Genomic DNA, 13,229 nt, shown 5'->3' with positions numbered 1-13,229 from the left:
TGTTAATAGTAGTTTTTATAGCTTATTAAGACACATAAAAAAAACTAATATTTATAAGATAATTTTTATTTTTCGTTTAAAGACAAAAGAATAGGATTTTTGGAATATAATCAGTAAAAGTAATGACTAGATTTGAAGACATTCAAAAGTATAAAAATTAATTTGCACTATCATGTCTAGATTTTTTTAAATAATAATGAAAAGGCTTACAATATAATAAGTTTTTTTAAGTAATTTGTTAAAGTTAGCATAAATAAAAATAGAAACAATTGAATTAGTAGAAATCATTTTTTTAAAATTATAATAATATTTATAAAATATTTTGATTTTTAGCACGTTCTTTTTCTAACTGTTTAATGTACTTAAGAGCACGTTTAGCAGCATTGCACTTAGCAATTTTAAAATTTCTACCACCTCCTGTTATCTTAGTTCCTGAAACTTCAACATAAACTTTAACTCTTTGAGTATTGGGATCTCTTTCCACCTTAGAGAATTGCACTTTGTCTGGATAACTTTCAGTTAACTCACGAATTGGACTAATTGGAGGTTCTTTAGTATATCTTTCTAAGTGTGGTTTCATCATTTTGTAAATCAAAGCCCAAACTACATTAAGATTTCTTCCTGAATCTAAATAGACAGCTCCAACAAATGACTCGAATATATCTCCAAGAGCCTTTGGAACCTCTACATCCTCAGTACCATCACAATCTTCTTCATCTTCATTAACCATAAAAAGCTAGAAAAGAAAAGAAAAAATAAAATTATTAACATCAAATAGCTTACATCTGAATCAAGATTTATCAATTCATTTTCGTGACTTTTAATAAATGTAACAAATTTTCTAACAACTTCATGTAATTTAGGACTAAATTCCATAAGGTATTTATGAAAATCATGATCAACTGCAACAGAAGCTAACATTGTATTATTAACTAAGGCACTTCTTAAATCTGTCAATGTTCCTGGATTAAAACTGGCTTCATGAGAAAATAAATATCTTGTGATGACGAAATCTAAAACAGCATCACCTAAAAATTCAAGCCTTTGATAACAACTTGTTACTCTATTGATATAATAACTAGCATGTGAAAAAGCTTGAATAAGATATGCTTTATTCTTAAAAATGTACCCAATTTTTTGTTCAAAAATATCAAATAAATTTTTTTTGTAAAAACCGTACAAACATTGCATCGATTTGTTGGGATTTTGTGGAAAATCTAATATTTTTATCATCGGATCAATCTCTACAGCCTCATAATGATGTGAAAAGACACTAATTCCCATCCACTGCATAAATTTAAGAGTTCCATCAAAACCAATATGAATTAGATGACAACCAATTAAAGCTTCAACAACATCTGCTATTGTCTTATCACATATTTGTTGTTGGAGATAAGGATTGTAAACAATATTTGATAGCTCATTAAACTGACGAACTTTTTTAAATTTAAATTCAGAATTACTTTTTTTTAAATTTTTTCCTTCTTCCATTTCACTACAAAGTTCAGATAATTTATCATCAGATTCGAAATCACAATTTAGAATAGCTTCAGCATCTTTATCTTCTTTATCAGCATTTTGTTGGACATAATTAGGTTTAAATTCACTAGATACAACATAACCTGGAGGAATCCAATTTGTATGTGGTTCAAACTTATCATTAATTATTATATTATGAATATTTCTTTTTTTTCCAAGAAAATAAAGTTTCATATTTGATACTTCTTTACTTCTTAAAAGACTCAAACACCCTTCATGTGCATTTACATGCTTATGATATAAATAATCGGTTGTGGCAAATTTAAGGAAAGAATCACCAATTGTTTCTAATCGTTCCAAATCTATACCATCATTTGCTCCACGTGATGTCAAAGCGCAAAGTAGGATCGCTGGATTAACTCCTTTAGAATAAAGATCATCAGTATCAATACCCTCATCGTCTAATTTATATGGCATAACTGGTTGTTCAATTAAAAGTTCATAATTATCTCTAACTATTGTTTTCCAATTTTGTCCTAAATCTTCAAATTCATCTAATTTCATATGAATATTAAAGTCATCTTTGGTAATTGGTGGTGGAGATTCAGATTGTTCATATTCTCTTAAGTCAACAAATTTTTTTTCAATATCAACAAGATGCTTCTTTTTTATAGGATATGTTGAAAATTTTTCATCAAGATATTCTGTTTCTTCTAATTCATTTACATCATTCATATCTCTTACAAGAGCCTTCTTATCAATACTTGCATCTACATCTGAAATATGTAGAACACTTTTAATTTCTTGATTATCTATACATGGATCATCCCATCCACTTAAACTTTCCAATTTTTGTAAAGTAAAAGATGATTCAGTTACTGGTTTGATTTCAGGACGTTCATCTACTGATAAAAATTTAAATGTTCCCATTTTTTCTTCATCTATATCATCAATATCTGATTCCATTTTTTCATCATCAGGATATGATGCTTTAAGACACTGTACATCATTATTTAATTGATCTGGTATCTCTTTAACCGGTTTTAAAATATCAAATGTATCAATATATTGAGGATCCCAAACACCAATTTCAAAATCTGTTATATCTTCTTCAACTTGATCAGTTTCCTCTTCAATAATTTCATTTAAATTTTTTTCATCTTTTAAATCTTTTTCTAAACATGTTTTATATGATAATGGTTCAAATGGTCCTCTATATACATTGGTTTTTCCTAAAGCATTCTTAACAATAGTTTCTCTCAATTCATTTGCCATTAAAAGACAATTATATCGATAAAATATTGAAGGAAGTGCCCCAATAATAGACCAATGAGTTGACTTAATAGGATGTATTGAAACTAATTCTGGAACTAATATTTGACGTTGAGAACTCCTTGAATTTTTAAGTGGTCTTGACGATTTAGAAGGATACTTTGGAACAAGTAAATTTAACCTATTACTTGTATAATCAACATCTAAAAGTGGTTGGTCCTTATTATAAATAGTAATTTTATATTTTTCTAAAAAATACTCTTCAAATGTTTTAAAATTATTATCAGGAAAATCACTACTTGGCTTGACATCATGCATTATTTCACCAATTATATAATAATTTCTATTTTCTTCAGAACGATACCATGGATAGACAATTGCATTTTCATATAGACTTTCGTTGAATACATATTTTTTCCTATCTTCTTCAAGTGGAGGTTTAAACATACCCTCCAGTGTTTCTAATATATAATCCATGTAATTAAAGTCAATCTCATAATCAAATTCATTGTCACTTTCTAATTTGATCTTTTTTAACGGTAAAGTTACAATTTTAACAATAGCCTGAGCAGCTGAAAAAGTAGCTACATCAGTAACTCTAAGAATATCAGAAAAAATATATTCATGAAATTTAATTGCTTTATCCCAATTCTCCAGAGATATTAAGTATTTTTTAGGATGTTTTTTTACAGTAACCTCAGCACATCCATATCTTAAAAATATTGGAAATGAAGGCATGTCTGGAATAACTTTTTTTGATAGAAATCCAAATGCACATTCATAATCTTGAGGATTATCAATTTTTCTATTTTTTAAATTCATATAACTATGAATTGGTTGTTTAAGATCAATATCAAAAATATATAAATATGATTCTTCATTTTCTAAAGGCAATATATCATACAAATAAATAGATGACTTTTTGTCATATAATTGTTTTCTTTGAGCACTACCAACTATTACTTCTTTTATATCAACTTCATCCTCATAATCATCGAATTTCGTTTCAATAAGTTTTAATTTTTCTCTACCATTTGGTAATAAGTTATCATTTAATTCTTTAATTTGATGTAAAATTTTACATGCTTCAACTGCAGCTGCCATTTTAGAAAGTTTAGCAGAAGGAAGCGGTTTTTTTGAACGAATTATATTACGATATGGGCAATTTGCAGGAAGTAGTAAAGAACATTCATATGTACCATCCTCATTTTCAATTATATCCGGAGATGGTGATAGAACTGTAAAATTATCACATGGTAACTTTTGACAATATCTATTTATAATAGTTATAGCATTGGATAGAACTGCTGTGGCACCAGTACTTTCAACTACATATGAATCATAAAGAGAATCAACATAAAAATCTGGACAATTTATACTCTTCTTATTATCAACAAAATTATTTGGTGTTCTAAATCTTTGAATTAATAATGTTTCACATTCCTCAAAATTTTTTAATTCAGCTTTATCATCTTCAAGTGATTTAGAATCTGATAACAATATATATAAACCCTGTTTATGTCTTACACGACCTCTTCCTTGAACATAAGACCGGAAATTTTTAGGAAATTTATATCTTATAACCAAATTACATTGTCTTACATCAAATCCTTCTTCCAAAACGTCTGTTGATACAAGAACATTCAAAGAACCTTGACGAAAACTTTGGAGTTTCTTATCTTGTATTTTACTACTTATAGTTGTTTCTTCTACTGATTTATTGTTATTATATCCAACTATATAATCAGCTTTAATAAATCCAAATCTCGCTTTATCTAATTTCTTTAATTCTTTTAATACTTCAAAAATAGCATAAGCTGCAGATCTTCGTTCAACAAAAATTATACAAGACATACTTTGAAAAACACTTGGATCTTCAATACATTTTTTGTTAAATGTTTCTAAAATTTCTATAACTTTTTTAAGTTTATTAGAAAGATATGGTTCAATTTCTTCAAACGTCACCATTGTAGAAAATTTCTTTGTATACTCTTTTTTAATACTATCAAATACATCAAATGCTGCTTCCACTACATAATTAGCTTTAACAGAAATTGTTTGATCATTTTTATAATTTTTTAAATCTCCAGTCCAAAAATCACAGATTTTGTAAACAGTAAAAGGACCCAAATTATTAGTAATGTATACAAATTCGCTTATTTTCTTCCTAATATCTTTAGATGAAGTGTCAATAAATTTTTCATAAATTGAATTCGCAATCGTAGAATTTATATCAGTTTTTATAAATTGACTAGGATCAAAATCTCTTGAATCTTTCAACAATTTTTCCATTTCTCTAACAAGTTCATTAAGTTTATCTACAAAACTTAATGTCTTTTGTGCAATATCAAATTTTTCTGCATTAAAATCAGAACATTCAATTAATTTTATATTTGGTATAGCAGAATATTTTAATACTTGAGAAAAATCATCAGCTGTAACAACCTCAGCATGCATTTTATATTCTAACTTCAAAAGTAAGTTTTCAATTTGATTTTTTTTTAAACGTTGATTAAACAAACTTGCTGTTAATCCAAGAATTACTGGTTTTTTCTCATTTGGCACCTTATCATATCTAGATAAAATATTTGAATATGGGTGAGCTTTGCCCATTGAATGATGACATTCGTCAAAAATAAGTAATGATATATCTTCCATACTTATTCTCGAAAAACAAATTAAATCAAGTAATATTTGAGCTGTAAGAACAATAACTTGATGTTGTTCTAGAAATGTTTTTATTTTGTCAGTGTCATGAACTGTGATTGATGATTCACCATGTAATTCTCCAACTACTAATTCACATTCATTCTTTATATGTCTAGCTTGTTGTTCAACTAAACAAACTAAAAAAAAATAAATGTTAATTAATATATATCAAATTATAACTATCGATACCATTATTAACAACAAAAAAAATTCTTTTCCCGCCTTCTGATATACTCTTTCTAACTGTGTATTGAACTTCTTTTATCATTAAAATTCCAATGTATGTTTTACCAGAACCTGTTGGAAGTTGAACAATTACATTTCTTTTTTTTGCTTTTTCAAGAATTTCCAGCTTTAAAAAAGCTTTGTAAATCCAATGTTTTTTATTTACTTACCTGATATGGACGCGGTGTAAATACTTCGTCAGAAACTTCAAAGCTTCTGTTTGTCATTATTCAATTGCTTCACATTAGAAGTATAAACTTCAAATAATGAATGATAATTTCAACAAAAAAGATAATTTTCCTTACTCCAACAACTGTAGATTGATTTCAATATACTCTGCTCCAATGAGTTTTCTATTTAAGAATCGAGAAATGTTTCCTGAAAAGATATTATGATATTAACATTAAGGTACGATTTCCCACTTGCAATTTTAATTTTAGTACATTTTTTACAAAAATAGTGGTAAAATTGGCAATTTACTTTTGTTTTTTTTTATCTTTTGATATATAAATTTATTTGCTAAATTTTTCTGTTGTTTTTGTTATATTGTTTCATTATTTTTTTGTAATTTATTTCTTTTTTACTTTATTATAACTTTTTTTACATTACTATTTTATAACAATTTTTAAGGGTAGATATTTATTAAGATGGCAAAAAAAATTTCAATGCCAAAGAGCGCTAATTATGCTACTGGACTCATGCGTTTTAGTTTAGCTCATTTGGCTAAGTGTAATGCTATTGTCAAGAAGGGAAAAAACCCAAAAAAGAGAACTCCAAAAACAAAGAGATCTCTTAAGGTTCCTAAACTTAGCTCTAAAATTACACCAGGAACTGTTGTTGTTATCCTTGCTGGAAGATATGCCGGAAAACGTGTTGTTTTCTTGAAACAAATGGAAAAATCTGGACTTCTTCTTGTTACTGGTATGTTTTTATATTATTATGACATATTTTTATTTTTTCTTCTCTTGTAGGTCCATTCTCCATCAATGGTGTTCCAGTACGTCGTATTGCTCAAAAATTTGTCCTCCCAACATCAACTAAAATTGATGTCTCCGGAGTTAAAGTTCCAGATAATATGACTGATGATTACTTTAAAAGAACCAAATATTTTGGAAAAGAAAAGAAGGATATCTTTGAACAAGGTAAACAAGAATACACTCTTACAGAGGCCCGCAAGGCTGACCAAAAAACTATTGACACTGCAGTCCTTGGAAGTATCAAGAAAAATCCAGAAGGTAAATTCCTTGCTGGATATTTGAGAACCAACTTTGGACTTAGTAAAAGACAATATCCACATAATATGGTCTTCTAAGTATTTGTCAAATTTCTTGTTTTTTGTTGAAGTTATCATTTACAAAGAAAATCCTATAAATTTTGTTGTACTATTATTGAATTTTTTTTTTCTTATATTCGAATGACATTTTTTTTTTCTCCCTATTTCCTGTATAATTGATACGTTTAACTTTAAGGTATACCATAAAAATATAATGATAAATGAGTATAAAGAACTATTTATTAGTTTTAAAAAATTATTAAAATTTTACATAAAGATAATTAAAGGAATATGACAGATGGGAATAAAAATTATGAAGGAAATAACTATTTATAAAAATTATATTATTGTAGATAATTAATATATGTACTTTTACCAGTCTTTTTAAAGTAAAGGAAATATTAATTTAATAATTTTCATTGTTGAAGCATATAGGAAAATATATTTAATTATTGACAATACCATAACTTTTGATGTTGAGGATGTTTCTAATGTTGGGCGCATATCTTCATCATTACATATTTTTCCTTCACACGTACACATTAAAACCTTACATAAAGATATAAGAATAATTAAAAAAAAATAATAAAGAAAAAAAAAACTTACATATTGAGAATCTTTAGATAGACTTATTAATTGTAAAAGATGACGATCAGTAGATCTACAATTTTTATGATGTATTATTATGGCATTTTTAACATCATCATCCATTCCAAATAGTAATAATCTATCTACACATCCACGTAATATTGCTTTTGGTGAAACTAAAAAAAAAATAAAATATAATAATTAAAAATATTAAATAAACATACATTCATCTTCTGTATCTTCAACAAGTGTAAAACAAGCAGTTCTACATGGAATTTGTCCAACAGAATTATCTGGAATCCAACAATTATCAGTAAAATTTTTTGGTGGAAAATAATGATGCATTAATTGTGACCAGTATAGTCGATAGATATCTGAAGCACATGAATAACAATGTGAAATAGAATACTCTTCTTCATTATGTTGTTTAAATGTAGAAGTTTTAGATAAATAAAATGATTCTGATGTATTTTTCCCTTCTATTAAATTATTTGAATGCCTTTTTTTATGTTTTAAAGAATGAACATTATTTTGAAAACATATAAATAAAAATAATATCTTTAAAAAAGATATTTTATTTATCCTTTTTATAATATTGAAAAAATCCATAAGCAATGAAATAAAATTAAAATTCTTTAGAGAACAATATACTTGATCCATCATAATACTTCCCATCCACCATTTCCTTAACATTGAGTGAAACTCTAAAAAAGGAAATGAATTTGTTAAAATAAAGATTTATTGCAATATATAACTTAAAGATATAGATATATAAAAAGTTAAAAAAGATGCTATCTTCAATTACGACACATATACTTTTTACATATTATTTTTCAAAAATATATATATATATTTATAAAACAAAGTTGAATTTAATATATCAAAAATCTCTTAAAAGTCATATTTTAACAAATTTTTCATACCACATCAAATAGTTCTTAAAGAATATTATTATGTAGAGAACCTTGTAATAAAGAAGGTACCTATTGGTATATTTTTATACCATGCTAAAGTATAATATTAAATATATCAAGTAACATTAAATTAAGAAAAGGTTAGATTGCTTTAACAAGTTGCTTTTACTCAACTATTCAAATATATTAAAGAAAAATTAAAAGTTACTCTTTTAATACTGATTATTAAGTACACCTTATACTTTTACCATAAACTTATTGATAAAACTTTATTTTAAGGTAGTTAAATATTTTTATAAACAAATCTAATGACATATTCTGAACTTTTTGTGTGAAAAAAAAATGTTTAAAAATAGTATTTTTTTTTTTTTATAATGATTAAATGCTTTCAAACAATTTTATACTATTTTGTCTATCTTAAACACCTTTATCATTTTTATATTTCCTTAGTCGAGATAATTACTGAAATATATATATATATATATTATATATTATTTGACATATAAAATTGTGAAAAGTTAAGAATCAAATAAAAATTGTTGTGAATTTTTACATATGCCTTTAGGAAAACGATAAGAATAATTTTAAGAAACGATTATTAGCTGGTACTATACTATGCCAAAAACATTAAATATTCATAAAAATGACATACACTTGCTATTGGGACTTTTTTTTTTTGTTTTAGATAAAAGACTATTTCTACTGAATTATAAAGTTAAACAAAAAATAAATAAAAAATACAAATTTTAAAAAAAAATAGGGGAAAAATATTTTTAGAAAATGATATACTGCTTATGTTATTATTTTTTTTTTTCATATAAATGATAAGTTGTTGCTATAAATTAAATTAAATAAATATTAACAAGGTATATTTAATATATCTACATAGAACATATTAACAAACAAAAATAATTATTTGGTAGAACTGTTGATATATGATAAGATTAATATATATGATACTTCCTTATATATTTTTCAGTTCATGTATATAAGAAAAATGTTACTTTTTGTAATAAAAATATGTGTAAATAAATTTTTACCAAAACGATAAATGCTATTTTTAATAATAATTTTTATTAAATTAACTATTAAATGTTAGAAATTTTTAATGTTACTACAAGAATGTATATATTTTTTTTTTTATTAAATTTATAAAATTTTAAAACATCTGCAGACCCTATAAATATTTATAACTAATTAATAAAAGTTTAAAATTATTTAAAAATAATGATTAAGCAAATATTGTTAAAGTATCTTGACTACCATAAAGTGTAAGATAATATTTTGGCATTATATTATATGTTAACCCTCCTACTTTAATTATTCAAGTACATTTTATACTTTTTATAATTAAATATATAAATTCTTTATTTCATTTCTTTTCTTAAATATGAAGTTAAAAAAAAAATTTATATGTAAAATATTTTTGAATTGTTTCTTTGGTAAATATAATACCAAGATAAGATTTACTATTAGGTGTGTTTAAAATATTTTTATATTATTAAAAAAAAAGTAAAATTATTCATGTATAATATAAATGCACTTTGAATTTTAAATAATATAAGTTTACTTTCAAGTGAAATAACTTACATTCTCAAAAATAATTTTGTATTTTATACATTCACTTTAAACTTGACAAGACTACTAAAATTGAATCATTCAAAGATGGTATAATTTGTTTTGGTGTATGCGTAATTAAAATCCCTCTCTTTAAAAACCGTAAAAAAAAAGGCAAAAGAATACTAAAATTTTTTAAAATATTTATTTACGCATGATAAGATTAAAATCAAAAAAAAAAAAAAAAATAATAAAGACAATGATTGTTAAATAAGCATTAAAACTTAATAATAATATACATAATATTATCTTTTAATTAGATATTATAACTTTTTTAATATAAATAATGTAATGATATATTTTCTATTAATTCTATTAATGATAATAAATTTTTTTTATTGTTAGTGCTAATTTATTACAAATGAGAGAATCTCTCTAATTTATCTTGCCTCATAGCACATATTTATTCAAAAATTCATTTCATCTTTTATTATCAAAACCACCTAAAGTTTTTGGTGCGCAAAAACTATAAAAATCTTTTACTTTTAAAATTCCTAAACTATTTTTTTATTTTCACTCTTTTAAAATTACACTTTCTATGATAAAATATATATATATAGAAATAGATATAAAATCGGAAAAAGCGAAGAGCGTTAAAATTTTAAATTATATATCCAATAACAACATTAATAAAATCCAATTTTTAAAAACATCAATGAAATAATAACATTAAAGAAGAACCAAGTAATGTAATTATAAATTTTTTCTAATACATATTTAATAAAAATTTATTATAATGAATATTTATAGTTAATAATAATCAAAATATAAATCTTAAAATATTTCTACCATATATATTACTACATTTTTATCTCCCAAAAATAATTTCTTATCATTAATATTATATATATGGCATTTTTCAATTAATTCTACAAAATCACTATATAATAAACCCAATGAATTAAAATTAAATAAAAAAGAAAAAAAAAATTAATTAATTGTAAAAATTATTCTCGCCCTTTTTTATTTCTTTAACAAATTATAATAAATATTCTCATATGTTAAGAGCTTAAATTTTATTTCTTATACCATTTTAATCTTCGTGAGCTCAACATAATATTACCTCTATATTTTTAAGTTCCTCTCACTTTAATTTTAAGAAATTGCCAATATATTTCCTGAGATTGAAAGTCAAATATTAAATAACATATTTATTATGGTAACTAAATTCAAATAAAACACGAACTACTTAATTTAATATTTAAAACTATATCTATATTATTAAAGTGACATTAATATTAACTATAAATATATGTGCTTACAACATTAATAAAATTAAAAGATAACCAAAAATATATATATATATATAAATAAAATATATATTTTATTTTTAATAAAAAATACATATAATTTTCAATGTCCATAATTACTTTTTTATACTTATTTATATATTATATCTGTTCAAAAATAAATTTTTAATGTAATGTATATTTTCTATGAAATATAATATGTAAAATAATGAAAAAAAATAAAATAAAAAAAAAAATAATAAGAACATTAGACACGCAAATATGATGATGCGTGAAAAAATTTTAACAAAAAATTATTTTTTGACTAATTTATATAAATATATAGATTTATTAGTTGGTACCTTTTTTTTACGATAACAATTTAAATATCTTCAATTTTTATATCTCCTATAGGGCAGAAAATTTGATTGATAAAAAAAAAGAGTAACTTTCAAAAGCAATGTTATATCCTCAAGATAAATAAAGAAAGTGTGAAAAAAATATATAAGTAGTGGAAAAATATGTGATCTGAAAACCAATAAACTTGATGTTTTTAATGTTATATTACATTGTATTTAAAAACTTATTAATATATATTCCTTGTTTATTGGGTAATAAAATGGAAAGTTATAACAATATATTTTATATATATAAAGTTAAATGAAATGTTCTAATAAAATTAATATAATACACTATTATACATAATTACCAAATAATAAATATTATAATTTATTTTTGTTTTTAAATATAATTCCAATTAGGTGATTCCTCACCATTAACAAGCCAATTAAAATCTTGAACTTTAGCCTGCTCAATATCATAAATTTTTTCTTTTTCTAGTCCTGTTTTTGGGTAATCACCAATTTTAATACCATGACAATCTTCAATAATTATACTACTATTATTTGATAAAATTGATGTATTTTGAGTATTATGAATACGTATCTGTTGTGCTATAATACCAATATTACTTCTACTACAATTTTGAATAAGAATAGATGATTTACATGATGGAAATAGTAATGTACAATTATCAATATCTTTAATAATAACTGATGATGGATGAAATGTAAATCCAAACGAGCAATCTTTTATATTTGATATACGAACATCAGAACCATCATCACCAGAAACTTGGCGATCACCATCTTTCTAAAAAAAAAAGAAAGTTTATAACAAATATTATTAAAAACTTATTTATTACCTCATTACTAATAGTAATAACTTTATTTTTACTAGATAAATCTCCTTGACTATTTAAAAAATCTTTATTACTTTTTCTGCCTTCAGCTGAACCAACGTTCTTTGTCTGAGGAACTATATTTTTTTTTGTGAAGGAAAATCCTTTACTAGTTTTTGGTGGCATTGGACAAAGTTTTTGAACCACTGTATCTATTTTTTTTATCCAATATGACGGTAACTCAACATTTGATTTAAACATTTGTAATTGAAGAGAACTAAGAAGACGATCATTTGGTGTTCCATGAAGAGATGCATCATTAGCTTGCTTAAGCATTTTTTCCAATACTGCTACTGGATCTTCTTCACCTTTAACAGATGTTGAGGTAGCTCCTTTTGATGTACTTTTTGACGTAGTAGGTTCATCTTTTCTTTCTTCAACTTGTTCCTCTGGAGATGATGATAGACTTTCTCCTGATATCTTCTCAGTTCCATTACTATTAATTGATGAACCATCACCATTCACCAAATCATCTGTTCCTTCTTCAGATGTTGGTGGTACTACTTCTTCATTTTCATTTCCCATTTTTATATAAATTTAATACTATACAAAAAAAAAATAAATATTTAAAAAAAAATAAATGACAAGAAGAAATATATAATTGGAAATAACCGATAATTTTAACTTAAAAAAAAAACATCAAAAAACGTATACATATTAATTTGTTTAAATTTAAAACCATT

The 13,229-nt window shown here is 24.0% G+C and overlaps 3 protein-coding genes across 3 annotated transcripts; 1 reads left to right on the top strand and 2 right to left on the bottom strand.

Annotated features, from left to right (window-relative positions):
- Positions 1-310: 310 nt before the first annotated feature.
- Positions 311-5,912, bottom strand: SRAE_1000263400 (Endoribonuclease Dicer; the record flags this gene model as incomplete). The annotated part of the gene is made up of 4 exons (XM_024649734.1): positions 311-736; positions 784-5,597; positions 5,650-5,812; positions 5,856-5,912. The coding sequence occupies 4 exons, from the start codon at positions 5,910-5,912 to the stop codon at positions 311-313; spliced, it is 5,460 nt and encodes a 1,819-aa protein (XP_024503581.1).
- Positions 5,913-6,332: 420 nt separating this feature from the next.
- SRAE_1000263300 (60S ribosomal protein L6) lies at positions 6,333-6,997 on the top strand (the record flags this gene model as incomplete). Its single annotated transcript, XM_024649733.1, has 2 exons — positions 6,333-6,606; positions 6,657-6,997. 2 exons carry the CDS (start codon positions 6,333-6,335, stop codon positions 6,995-6,997), a joined length of 615 nt encoding a protein of 204 aa, XP_024503580.1.
- Positions 6,998-7,342: 345 nt separating this feature from the next.
- On the bottom strand, positions 7,343-13,071 carry SRAE_1000263200 (Tubulin-specific chaperone C; the record flags this gene model as incomplete). Its single annotated transcript, XM_024649732.1, has 5 exons — positions 7,343-7,507; positions 7,565-7,722; positions 7,771-8,025; positions 12,080-12,458; positions 12,511-13,071. 5 exons carry the CDS (start codon positions 13,069-13,071, stop codon positions 7,343-7,345), a joined length of 1,518 nt encoding a protein of 505 aa, XP_024503579.1.
- Positions 13,072-13,229: the final 158 nt, after the last annotated feature.

This window comes from Strongyloides ratti (assembly GCF_001040885.1).
Source record: "Strongyloides ratti genome assembly S_ratti_ED321, chromosome : 1".
In the NCBI taxonomy this organism is placed as follows: Eukaryota; Metazoa; Nematoda; class Chromadorea; order Rhabditida; family Strongyloididae; genus Strongyloides; species Strongyloides ratti.
The sequence above is the reverse complement of the archived record's forward strand: the minus strand, read 5'-3'. Positions and strand labels throughout refer to the sequence as shown.